Below are 13,777 nucleotides of genomic sequence, written 5' to 3'. Positions count from 1 at the left end.
TGGTTAGCGGGCGAGCACTTAACCATTGTGCTACCAGGGCTCCTTATTTAACTCCACGAGACATAATTATTGATTTGTATTTTTTCATTTTCCTTTCTTTCATGCACTTCCATATTTTCATTTGGGCTCATTTGTTTTTCCTACCCAAGGAACTGCAATTTTTTTTAGTGTAGGCATGTTGGCAAAGAATCATTTCAGAATTATTTCACCTTTTTTTTGAACTGCACTTTTTCTTTAGAAGAAAGTTTTTTTTTTTTTGTTAGTTTTTGTGAGTGGCTTTTGAGATGATTCTGAGTCCATAGGGTTTTCAAGGCTGTGACCTTTGGAAAAGAGATGCAAGACCTGTCTTCTGAAGTGTCTCTGGGTGAATTCAAACCTCTAACCTTTTGGCTAGTAGTCAAGCACTTAACTGTTTGTTGCATGCAAGGAGCCAGAAAAAAGCTTAAACAAGATATAATTCTCCTATGATACAATTCCCTCATTCATAGTATACAAGTAAATGATTTTTAGTATATTCTCAGAGTTGTTCGACCACTTTCATATTCTAATTTTAGAACATTTTTATCAAATCAAAATAATCTTTCATACTTTAGCAATCATGCAACATACCACCCCTTCACCCCAGGCTTGGCATCCATTAATCTACTTATTATCTCTATAGATTTTCCTCTTCTGGACACTTGACCTGAATGGAATCACAAACTGTGTGTTCTTTTGTGACTACCTTCTTTGGTTTATCATGTTTTTTTAAGGTTCAGTCATGTTTAGCACTTATCAGCACTTCATTACTTTTTATTGCCTAATAATATTCCATATTTTGTTCATTCATTGGTTGATGGTTTGTTTCCATGAATGGAAGAAATGATGAAGTAAAACAGCTGAACAGATTTCCTTAGGTTCACCCTTCAGCCAATGTTTAGATAGGTCTATAGGGCCAACAATAACACACGTGAGAGATGTGCATCATAGTTCAATCATGTATACGAGACTAATAGGCACACGAGCCCAAAAACAAAAATGAGAAGATAGTAAGGAACAGGAAAACTGGACAAATGGAAACAGGGAACTGGGGATGGAGAAGGGGAGAGAGTTGACACATTGTGGGGTTGGCAACCAACATCACAAAACAATCCGTGTATTAATTGTTTAATGAGAAACTAATTTTCTCCACAAACTTTCACCTATATCAAAATTTGAAAAAAAAAAGAAAAAAATATTGTATAGAGTTTAACTTCTGTACATTTTCCTGGAAGTTTCTGGTTATGTCTGAAAATATTCCTACAGTTTGACATAGTCTCTTCCTTTAAATTTCCTTCTGTGCTACATTCTATTGGGATGACTAGGTGTTTTTTGCTTGGATTTTTTTCAGGGAAAAAATATGGTTTTCTGTTTTTATTCCTCTAGAAGTTAACTGGAGTCCCTGGGTGGTGCAAATGGTTAAGCACATGGTTACTAACCCAAAGTTTGGCTGTTCAGGCCCACTCAGAAGCGCCTTGAAAGAAAGGCCTGGCAATCTGCTTCCAAAAGGTCACAACCATGAAAACCCTATGGAGCACAATTGTACTCTGCAACACATGGGGCCACCATGAGTCAGAAGTGACTCAAAGGCAACTTGTAGGTAGGGGTTTGACAACATATATATATATTTTTTAGACAAAGCAATGACTTTTACTTTTCCTGTGAATATCATTTCTTCTTGTTTCATTCTTCTTTGTCCCAGTTTATGATTTACTCTTTTTGAATATCATTCACAACCAATTCTTACAGAGATGAATTTGGAAAGTAAATTACATAAGTTCAATATGTGGTTTTGTGCATTTTCTCTTTTCTATCTTTTTATCATTCAGGCAGAATTTTCAAATTCCATCTTTCTGCTTAAATTTATGTTCTACATTTTCAGTGACTTATCCAGTATGCTGATTTATTTTTAAACTGAGCCAGTATACCTTTCATTTCAATCTTTTTCTTTCCTTCTCTCTCTCCCTAACTAACTGCCTATCTCTGCCCTTTCTTCCTCCATCCATTCCTTACTCTCTCTCTGCCTGCCTTTGATTCTCTCCGTCTTTCTTTTCTTTTTACAAAATATCCTCATTGCAGTTCCAAATTATTTACTTCCTCAGAAGGGTATTAATCCGTTTTCTAAGTTTCTTTCTTTGTATCTTCGTGTTAGATTTCTTCAAAACCGGTAATCATTCCTTATTGTGTGCTTATTTGGGGCCTTGATAAATCACTTTGCCACCTCTGTTAATACAGAAATTACAGTTGGAGTTGCTTCCTATTTCTGTTGAGAGAAAGCTAGCCCATAAGGTTGTTTCTATGAATACCCTAAATATTTCCTCCTTTGGTTTCTCTTCATCCTTCTGATACAGGCATGGAATACCATTGCCATTGCTCCTGCTCCCATCTTCAGCACAATTTTATGTACACCCTGTGCTGTGGTTTTCAACCTTAGCGTATGCCTCCTTTCAATGATTACAGTCTTTCTGATTTTTCCTGAGTTGTCTTTGAGATTTTCATGAGTTCTCCTTGTAGTTCTTAGATGTGAATTGTGCATGTGAGGTGTGTCTCTGCATATGTGGTTTAAAGTATATTCATGTGCCTACATATATTTATGATCTTTTTAATGCCTATAGTCATATTTATTTACTTATTCTATATTTATCCCCCAAAACTGTGAATGTGGAGTGAGAAAAGGATATTGTAACTTGTGCTGGGTCTGCCTTCTTCCTTCTTGAATACAGAAGACTCAAAGACTCTGAACCTTTCCCTTTATTATTTTGTGGAAATAACTCAGAAGTTTAATTCCAGGTTACTGTTACATGTTTTATTTTTTACCATATTCCTTTTCTAAAATCTTTCACAGTATTTATATTAAAAAATCACATTACTAAAGAGAAACTAAAGCCCTATATAAACATCTATCGTTCTTTTCTGTTTTTAGAAATATGCTTATAGATATCAAATCAGAATAAATACCTTCACCAAATATACTGCTACATTGTTTCATCCCATCCATACATTTTCCGTCCAGACAGATCCATTGATTCCCTCCACATGGATGTCCATTCTGAATAAAAAGATCTTCTTGGCATGCTGCAGATGATCCATTGCAATATTCATTTAGATCACATTCATCCATGGCAGACCTACACACTTCTCCTTTTACCTTAAACTGATGGAACAGAGCAAATGACACTGAGTAAAGCAGACTGTGAACATATGACAAGAATGATCACTTTATTTAATGTGGACTATATAGGTTTTTATATAGAAATGAAATAGCTCTTACATTACAATTATGACAGCACTCTCCATGAGCACACTGTGACCCTGGTGTCAGTGTACAAGTGCCACTACTACAGCATGGTGTTGACTGGGCAGCACAATCCTGAAAGGCAAATCAAATGCTCTGAAGTGTCTTCCAACTTTTATCTACCTTGAATAGATATTTTAGTGAGAACAATATATTACATAATAAACAGACAGATGCTTAAGTTACATGTTAGAAAACATAAGAAATAAAGCTCATTATTCACTCTTTTATTTAAAAGGCAGTGCCAACTATATGGTCTGGGTATACTGGTAGCAAGATTTTCTGAAGTCTTGGAGTCCACCACAGCCAAGACATCAAAAAAGACAGATACCATTTAAACCTTGAGCAAAAACTATCTCCTGAGGTCACCCTTTAGCGAAATATCAGATTGGCACACAAAATAAAGAATATTACCTGTAAGTAAAGTACTCTAGTAAAATACCATCTATATGAGACAAAAATGTCAACAATCACTCTAAAGCAAAGATGAGAAGATAAGGGACTCTAGGGATCTAGAATTCTGTAAATGGAACAACCAGAACACAATTAAAGAGAATGTTGATGCATGTAACCAACATCACTAAATAATTTGTGTAGGCATTGTCAAATGGAAACATAATTTCCTGTGAAAACTTTCACCAAAACACAATAAAATATTGTATACATATAAAAGGAGGCCTGGTGGCACAGTGGTTAAGAGCTCAAAAACTAACTAAAAGGCAAGCAGTTTGAATCCACCAGGCGCTCCTTGGAAACTCTATGGGCCAGTTCTACTCTGTCCTATAGGGTCACTATGAGTTGGAATTGACTTGTAGGCAATGTTTTTTTGAGTTTTGGGGTACTTTTTAAGGAGCTCTGGTGGTGCAGTAGTTAACTGTTTGGCTGTTAGCAAAAGGTCGGCAGTTCAAATCCATCAGCTGCACCAATAAAGAGACAGAGAGTGGAGAATGGATAAAAAAAATGATCTGTCTATATGCTGCCTACAAGAGACACACCTTAGACTTAAAGACACGAACTAAAACTCAAAGGATGAAAAAAATATATCAAGCAAACAACAACCAAAAAAGAGCAGAAGTGGCAATATTAATTTCTGATAAAATAGACATCAAACTTAAATTCACCACAAAGGATGAGGAAGGAGACTATATAATGATTAAATGGACAATATACCAGGAGGATGTAACCATAATAAATATTTATGCCCCCAACACAGGGCTGCAAGATACATAAAACAAATTCTAACAGCATTGAAAAAGGAGATAGACAGCTCCACAATAACAGTGGAAGACTTCAACGCACTACCTTTGGTGAAAGACAGGACATCCAGAAAGAAGCTCAATAAAGACACGGGAGATCTAAATGCCACAATCAACCAACTCGACCTTATAGGCATATACAGAACACCCCACCCAACAGCAGCCAAGTATACTTTCTTTTCTAGTGCACTTGGAACAGTCTCTAGAATAGACCACATATTAGGTCATAAAGTAAGCCTTGGCAGAATCTAAAACATTGAAAAATTACAAAGCATCTTCTTTGAACATAAGGCCATAAAAGTGGAAATCAATAACAGGAAAAGCAGGGAAAAGAAATCAAACACTTGGAAACTGAACAATACCCTGCTGAGAAAAGACTGGATTATAGAAGACATTAAGAATGGAATAAAGAAGTTCATAGAATCCAGTGAGAATGAAAACGCTTCCTATAAGAATCTTTGGGACTCAGCAAAAGCGGGGCTCACAGGCCAATTTACATCAGTAAATACACACATCCAAAAAGAAGAAAGGGCCAAAATCAAAGAATTATCCCTACAACTTGAACAAATAGAAAGAGAGCAACAAAAGAAACCCACAGGCACCAGAAGAAAACAAATAATAAAAATTAGAGCTGAACTAAATGAAATAGAAAACAGAAAAACAATTGAAAGAATTAACAAGACCAAAAGCTGGTTTTTGAAAAAATCAACAAAATTGATAAACCACTGGACAAACTGACAAAAGAAAAACAGGAGAGGAAGCAAACAACCCAAATAAGAAATGAGATGGGTGATATTACAACAGACCCAACTGATATTAACCGAATCATATCAGATTACTATGAAAAATTGTACTCGATAAATTTGAACTTAGAAAATGGATGAATTCCTAGAAACACCCTACATACCTAAACTAACACAGAGGTAGAACAACTAAATAGCCCCATAACAAAAGAAGAGATTGAAAAGGTAATCAAAAAACTCCCAACAACAACAAAAAAAAGCCTTGGTCCAGGCAGCTTCACTGCAGAGTTCTACCACACTTTCAGAGAAGAGTTAACACCACTACCACTAAAGGTATTTCAGAGCATAGAAAAGGATGGAATACTACCAAACTCATTCTATGAAGCCAGCATATCCCTGATACCAAAACCAGGTAAAGACACCAAAGAAAAGAAAATTATAGACCTATATCCCTCACAAATGTAGATGCAAAAATCCTCAACAAAAATCTAGCCAATAGAATTCAACAACATATCAAAAAAAATAATTCACCATGACCAAGTGGGATTCATACCAGGTATGCAGGTTTATGGATGCAGGGATGGTTCAACATTAGAAAGACAATTAATGTGATCCACCACATAAATAAAACAAAAGACAAGAATCACATGATTTTAACAATTGATGCAGAACAGATATTTGACAAAGTTCAACACTCATTCATGATAAAAACTCTGAGCAAAATAGGAATAGAAGGAAAATTCCTTAACATAATAAAGGGCATTTATACAAAAGCAACAGCTAACATCACCCTAAATGGAGAGAGCCTGAAAACATTCCCATTGAGATCGGGAAACCAGACAAGGATGCCCTTTATCACCACTGTTATTCAACATTTTGCTGGAAGTCCTAGCCACAGCAATTAGGTAGATAAAGAAATAAAGCGTATCCAGATTGGCAAGGAAGAAGTCAAAGGATCTGTATTTGCAAATGCCATGATCTTATACACAGAAAACCCTAACGAATCCTCAAGAAAACTACTGAAACTAATAGTTCAGGAGAGTATTGGGATACAAGATAAACATACAAAAATGAGTTGGATTCCCCTACATCAACATAAGAACATCGAAGAGGAAATCACCAAATCAATGCCATTTACAGTAACCCCCAAGAAGATAAAATACTTAGGAATAAATCTTACCAGAGATGTAAAAGACTTATACAAAGAAAACTACAGAACACTTTTGCAAGAAAACAAAAGAGACTTACATAAGTGGAAGAACTTGCCTTGCTCATGGATAAGAAGACTTAACATTATGAAAATGTCTATTCTACCAAAAGCGATCTATACATTTAATGCAATTCCAATCCAAATCCCAATGACATTCTTTAATGACATGGAGAAACAAATCACCAGCTTCATATGGAAGGGAAAGAGACCGCGGACAAATAAGGCATTACTGAAAAAGAAGAACAAAGTGGGAGGCCTTACTTTACCTGATTTTAGAACCTATTATACCCCTACAGTAGTCAAAACAGCCTGGTAATGGAACAACAACAGATACATGGACCAATGGAACAGAATTGAGAATCCAGACATAAATCCATCCACATATGAGCACTTGATATTTGACAAAGGCCCCAAAACAGTTAAATGGAGAAAAGACAGTCTTTTTAACAAATGGTGCTGACATAACTGTATATCCATCTGCAAAAAAATGAAACAAGACCCATAACTCACTCCACGCACAAAAACTAACTCCAAATGGATCAAAGACGTAAATATAAAATGTAAAATGATAAAGATCATGGGATAAAAAATAGGAACAACGTTAGGAGCCCTAATACATGGCATAAACAGTATCCAAAACATTATAAAGAATGTAGAACAAAAACTAGATAACTGGGAGCTCCTAAAAATCAAACACCTATGCTTATCCAAAGACTTCACCAAAACAGTAAAAAGGCTACCTACAGATTGGGAAAAAGTTTTTAGCTATGACATTTCTGATCAGCAACTGATCTCTAAAATCTACGTGATACTGCAAAAACTCAACTGCAAAAAGACAACCCAATTAAAAAATGGGCAAAAGATATGAATAGACACTTCACTAAAGAAGACATTCAGGTAGCTAACAGATATATAAGGAAATGTTCACAATCATTAGCCATTAGAGAAATGCAGATGAAAACTACAACGAGATTTCACCTCACTCCAACAAGGCTGGCATTAATCCAAAAAACACAAAACAAGAAATGTTGGAGAGGCTGTGGAGAGATTGGAACACTTCTACACTGCTGGTGGGAATGTCAAACGGTACAACCACTTTGGAAATTGATTTGGCACTTCCTTAAAAAGCTAGAAATAGAACTATCATACGATCCAGCAATCCCACTCCTTGGAATATATCCTACAGAAATAAGAGCCTTTACACAAACAGATATATGCACACCCATGTTTATTGCAGCACTGTTTACAATAGCAAAAAGATGGAAGTGGCCAAGGTGCCCATTAACGGGTGAATGGATAAATAAATTATGGGATATTCACACAATGGAATACTACACATAGATAAAGAACAGTGAGGAATCTGTGAAACATTTCATAACATGGAGGAACCTGGAAGGCATTATGCTGAGTGAAATTAGTGAGTTGCAAAAGGACAAATATTGTATAAGACCACTATTATAAGAGCTTGAGAAATAGTTTAAATTGAGAAGAAAACATTCTTTTGTGGTTAAAAGAGGGGAGACGGAGGGAGGGTGGGAGGGGGCATTCACTAATTAGATAGATAAGAACTACTTTGGGTGAAGGGAAAGACAGCACACAATACAGGGAGGTCAGCACAACTGGACTAAAGCAAAAGCAAAGAAGTTTCCTGAATAAACTGAATGCTTCAAAGGCCAGCGTAGCAGGGGCAGGGGTCTGGGGACCATGGTTTCAGGGGACATCTAAGTCAAATGGCATAATAAAATCTATTAAGAAAACATTCTGCATCACACTTTGAAGAGTGGCGTCTGGGGTCTTAAATGCTAGCAAGTGGCCATCTAAGATGCATCAATGGGTCTCAACCCACCTGGATCAAAGGAAAATGAAGAACACCAAGGACACAAGGTGATTATGAGCCCAAGAGACAGAAACGGCCACATGAACCAGAGTCTACATCATCCTGAGACCAGAAGAACTAGATGGTGCCCAGCTACAACCGATGACTGCCCTGACAGGGAGCACAACAGAGAACCCGTGAGGGAGCAGGAAAGCAGTGGGATGCAGACCCCAAATTCTCATAAGACCAGACTTAATGGTCTGACTGAGACTAGAAGGACCCTGGTGGTCATGGCCCTCAGACCTTCTGTTGGCCCAGGACAGGAACCATTCCCGAAGCCAACTCTTCAGACATGGATTGGACTGGACAATGGGTTGAAGAGGGATGCTGGTAAGGAGTGAGCTTCTTGGATCAGGTGGACACTTGAGACTATGTTGGCATCTCCTGCCTGGAGGGGAGATGAGAGGGTAGAGGGGTTTAGAAGCTGGCGAACAGGACACAAAAAGAGAGTGGAGGGAGAAAGCTGGTGTCTCATTAAAGGGAGAATAATTGGGAGTGTGTAGCAAGGTGTATATGGGTTTATGTGTGAGAGACTGACTTGATTTGTAAACTTTCACTTAAAGCACAATAAAAACTGTTAAAAAAAAAAAAAGAAAGAAAGAAAAGAAAAAACCTACCAACAACCCGGATGGCTTCACTGCAGAATTCTACCAAAGTTTCAGAGAAGAATTAATACCGGTACTACTAAGGGTATTTCAGAGCATAGAAAAGGATGGAATACTCCCAGACTAATTTTATGAAGCCACCATATCCCTGATACCAAAACCAGGTAAAGACACCACAAAAAAGAAAATTACAGACCTATACCCCTTATGGACTTAGGTGCAAAATCCTCAACAAAATTGTAGCCAATAGAATTCAACAACATATTAAAAAAATAATTCACCATGACCAAGTGGGATTCATACCAGGTATGCAGGGATGGTTCAACAATAGCAAAACAATCAATGTAATCCATCATATAAATAAAACAAAAGACAAGATCCACATGATTTTATCAATTGATGTAGAAAAGACATTTGACAAATTTCAATACCCATTCATGATAAAAACTCTCAGCAAAATAGGAATAGAAGGAAAATTCCTCAACATAATAAAGGGCATTTATAAAAAGCCAACTGCCAACATCATCCTAAATGGAGAAAGTCTGAAAGCATTCCCCTTGAGAACGGGAAACCAGACAAGGATGCCCTTTATCACCACTGTTATTCAATATTGTGCTGGAGGTCCTAGCCAGAGCAATTAAGTAGATAAAGAAATAAAGGGCATCCAGATTGGCAAGGAAGAAGTCAAAGTATCTGTATTTGCAGATGCCATGATCTTATACACAGAAAACCCTAAGGAATCTCCAGAAAACTACTGAAACTAATAGAAGATTTCAGCAGAGTATCGGGAGACAAGATAAACACGCAAAAATCAGTTGGATTTCTCTACACCAGCAAAAAGAACCTCGAGGAGGAAATCACCAAATCAATACCATTTACAGTAGCCCCTACGAAGATAAAATACTTACCAGAGATGCAAAACTCCTATTCGTAGAAAACTATGAGATGCTACTGCGAGAAACCAAAAGAGACCTACATAGGCGGAAAAAAAGACATTGCTCATGGATTGGAACACTTAACATTGTAAAAATTTCTATTCTACCAAAAGCCATCTTTAGAAACAATGCAATTCTTATCCAAATTCCAATGATATTTTTTAATGAGATGGAGAAACAAGTCACCAACTTCATATGGAAGGGAAAGAGGCCCTGGGTAAGTAAAAAAAAAATAAAGTAAAGCATTACTGAAAAAGAACAAAATGGGAGGTCTCACTCTACCTGATTTTAAAACCTATTGTACTGTCACAGTAGTCAAAACAGCCTGGTACTTGTACGACAACAGATACATAGACCAATGGAACAGAATTGAGAATCCAGACATAAATCCATCCACATATGAGCAGCTGATATTTGACAAAGGCCCAAAGCCAGTAAAATGGGGAAAAGACAGCCTTTTTAACAAATGGTGCTAGTATAGCTGGATATCCATCTACAAAAAATGGAACAAGACCCATACCTCACACCATGCACAAAAACAAACTCCAAATGGATCAAAGACCTAAAAATAAAATCTAAACGATAAAGATCATGGAAGAAAAAATAGGGACAATGCTAGGAGCCCTAATACATGGCATAAACAGTACACAACATGTTATTAGCAATGCAGAAGAGAAGCCAGGTAACTGGAACCCCCTAAATATCAAACACTTATGCTCATCCAAAGTCTTCAGCAAAAGAGTAAAAAGATTACCTACAGGCTGGGAAAAAGTTTTTAGCTATGACATTTTGGATCAGGGCCTGATCTCTAAAATCTACTTGATACTGCAAAAGTTCAACTACAAAAACACAAATAACCCAATTAAAAAATGGACAAAGGATATGAACAGGCACTTCACTAAAGAAGGCATTCAGGTAGCTAACAGATACATGAGGAAATGCTCACGATCATTAACCATTAGAGAAATGCAGATCAAAACTACAATGAGATTCCATCTCACTCCAGCAAGGCTGGCATTAGTCCAAAAAACACAAAACAAGAACTGTTAGAGAGGTTGTGGAGAGACTGGAACACTTATACACCGCTGGTCAGAACGTAAAATGGTACAACCACTTTGGAAATCAATTTGGTGCTTCCTTAAAAAGCTAGAAATAGAACTATCATACAATCCAGCAATTCTACTCCTTGGAATATATCCTACAGAAATAAGAGCCTTTACACAAACAGATATATACACACCCATGTTCATTGCAGCACTGTTTACAATAGCAAAAAGATGGAAGCAACCAAGGTGCCCATCAACGGATGAATGGGTAAATAAATTATGGTATATTCACATAGTGGAATACTACACATAGATGAAGAACAGTGAGGAATCTGTGAAACATTTCATAATATGGAGGAACCTGGAAGGCATTATGCTGAGTGAAATTAGTTGCAAAAGGACAAATATTGTATAAGACCACTATTATAAGAACCTGAGAAATAGTTTAAACAGAGAAGAGAATATTCTTTGATGGTTATGAGAGGGGGAAGGAAGGAGGGAGGGAGAGGGGATTTCACTAATTAGATAGTAGATAAAAACTATTTTAGGTGAAGGGAAAGACAACACACAGTACAGGAGAGGTCAGTACCATTGAACTAAACCAAAAGTAGCTTCCTTAATAAACTGGATGCTTCAAAGACTAGAGTAGCAGGGGCAGGGGTTTGGGGACCATGGTTTCAGGGGACATCTAAGTTAATTGGCATAATAAAATCTATTAAGAAAACATTCTGCATCCCACTTTGGAGAGTGGCATCTGAGGTCTTAAACGCTAGCAAGTGCCCATCTAAGTTACATCAACTGTTCTCAACAGACCGGGAGCAAAGGAGAATGAAGAACACCAAAGACACAAGGTAATTTTGAGCCCAAAAGGCAGAAAGGGCCACATAAAGCAGAGACTACACCAGCCTGAGACCAGAAGAACTAGATGGTGCCCGGCTACAACCTACAGGAAACTGTCCTGACAGGGAACACAACAGAGAACCTGTGAGGGAGCAGGATAGCAGTGGGATGCAGACCCTGAATTCTCATAAAAAGACCAGACTTAATGGTCTGACTGAGGCTAGAATGACCCTAGAGGTCATGGTCCCCAGACCTTCTGTTAGCCCAAGACAGGAACCATTCCTAAAGCTAACTCTTCAGACAGGGATTGGACTGGACTATGGGATAGACAATGATACTGGTGAAGCATGAACTTCTTGGGTCAAGTAGACGCATGAGACTATGTTGGCATCTCCTGTCTGAAGGGGAGATGAGAGGGTAGAGGGTGTCAAAAGCTGGCCGAACAGACAAGAAAAGACAGTGGAGGGAAGGAGTGTGCTGTCTCATTAGGGGGAGAACAATTAGGAGTATACAGGAAAGTGTTTATAAATTTTTGTATCAGAGTCCAACTTGATTTTTAAACTTTCACTTAAAGCACAATAAAAATTAAAAAAAAAAAAAAAACAAAAAACCTATTCCAAGGGCTAATAAGGGTAATGGATAAAAAAGAAGACTGAAGAAACAATACTGAAGACACAAACACAAATACACACATTTTAACATTTTGAAAATTCCTAGGGCTGTGAAATGGGGTTATTGAGCAAAAACTTAACTAGTTACACAAAAGTGATTTGTAGATTTCACTAGTCTTAATATGTGTTATAACAAGGTACTTCCTAGGGCACACTGATTATGCAGTATTTCCAGAGCTACTCTGCTCAATAAATGTTGTTGCTATTGCCTTCTACATGGAATTCCAGAGGGGAAAGTTATACCACAGAGGTTCAGAACTCGATTATATGGCACTTAATGGAATTAAGATTTATTCATGTCAATTTTTCATGGGTATTTAAGATGGTTACTTTAAGACCCCAAACAAAAAACAGAAAAATAAGTGGGTGGTGGTGAAAATAATTCTCTACCAACATATTACCTAATCTAGGTATCTAGAGACACATTTTTCATGTTGGGAAGGGTGCACATGAATGGTCTTAGCCTCTGCAATAGCGGACACGGAATGCCATTCATGTTTTCTTGATTCTTTCAGGTCTCTACCGCTTGACCTGAGTCTCACAATACCTCTCCTTCACTGCATTCCCTTCATCTCTACTCTTACCACCTCCCTTCCAATCCAGCAGCTTTATATAATTTCTATGGGTTGAAAATCTGGCTTTGCCTGATTATGTATGTTCTGAGTCTTTTTGGCTTAAATGTTGACCTGGATTCAAACAGTCAAAAGCCACAAGCATGACTTCTATGTTTTCTTGTTCCACTGTGACATATTTATATTTATTTTTCCAAATGATTGATGATCACAGGTTTCAAAGATATACTAGGGCAGAATATGACCCAAATGGTACCGGTAAACTCAGTTGTAAAATTTTATGAACTCAAAATTTACCTATGTGGATAATCTACAAATCACTGAATCTATATACTAATATACAAGGGTACAAAAAATAAATAAATAAATAAATAAAATCAAAATTCATTAGCTTGTTATAATCCGTATATGCCTTCCTAAGGCCTTTATAAATAAATTAAGGAAAATGGCACTGTAATGCTATAAAATTTAATTAAATTTGAATATAATTCTGGTAGATCATATACTTCCAGTTTATTACCAACCTCTGCAGACCCACAGTCACATTGCTCTCCTTGTTCCACTTCTCCATTACCACAAACTGCCACCTTGTAGGATGGACCTAAGTGTGGCTGATTTTGAAGACACTGGGACTTAGGCTCTGACATAAAACGTGCAAAATCCTCCATGCTGCAGTTACTAAAGATCTTCATGCCACTGGTAAGACTAAA

At 37.2% G+C, this 13,777-nt stretch overlaps 1 protein-coding gene across 1 annotated transcript in view; it reads right to left on the bottom strand.

Annotated features, from left to right (window-relative positions):
- LOC100672528 (disintegrin and metalloproteinase domain-containing protein 2) overlaps nt 1-13,777 on the bottom strand; it is a 114,434-nt gene that overhangs the window by 33,886 nt on the left and 66,771 nt on the right. The window contains exons 13-15 of the mRNA XM_064271939.1: nt 13,592-13,772; nt 3,290-3,388; nt 2,977-3,172 (exon numbers count right to left, since the gene is read on the bottom strand). Coding sequence (XP_064128009.1) covers nt 2,977-3,172; nt 3,290-3,388; nt 13,592-13,772 — 476 coding nt within the window. The remainder of the gene's footprint in view (nt 1-2,976; nt 3,173-3,289; nt 3,389-13,591; nt 13,773-13,777) is intronic.

This window comes from Loxodonta africana, chromosome 19 (genome assembly GCF_030014295.1).
Source record: "Loxodonta africana isolate mLoxAfr1 chromosome 19, mLoxAfr1.hap2, whole genome shotgun sequence".
NCBI lineage: Eukaryota > Metazoa > Chordata > Mammalia > Proboscidea > Elephantidae > Loxodonta > Loxodonta africana.
Note: the sequence above shows the minus strand (reverse complement) of the source record. Positions and strands in the feature narration are given on the sequence as shown.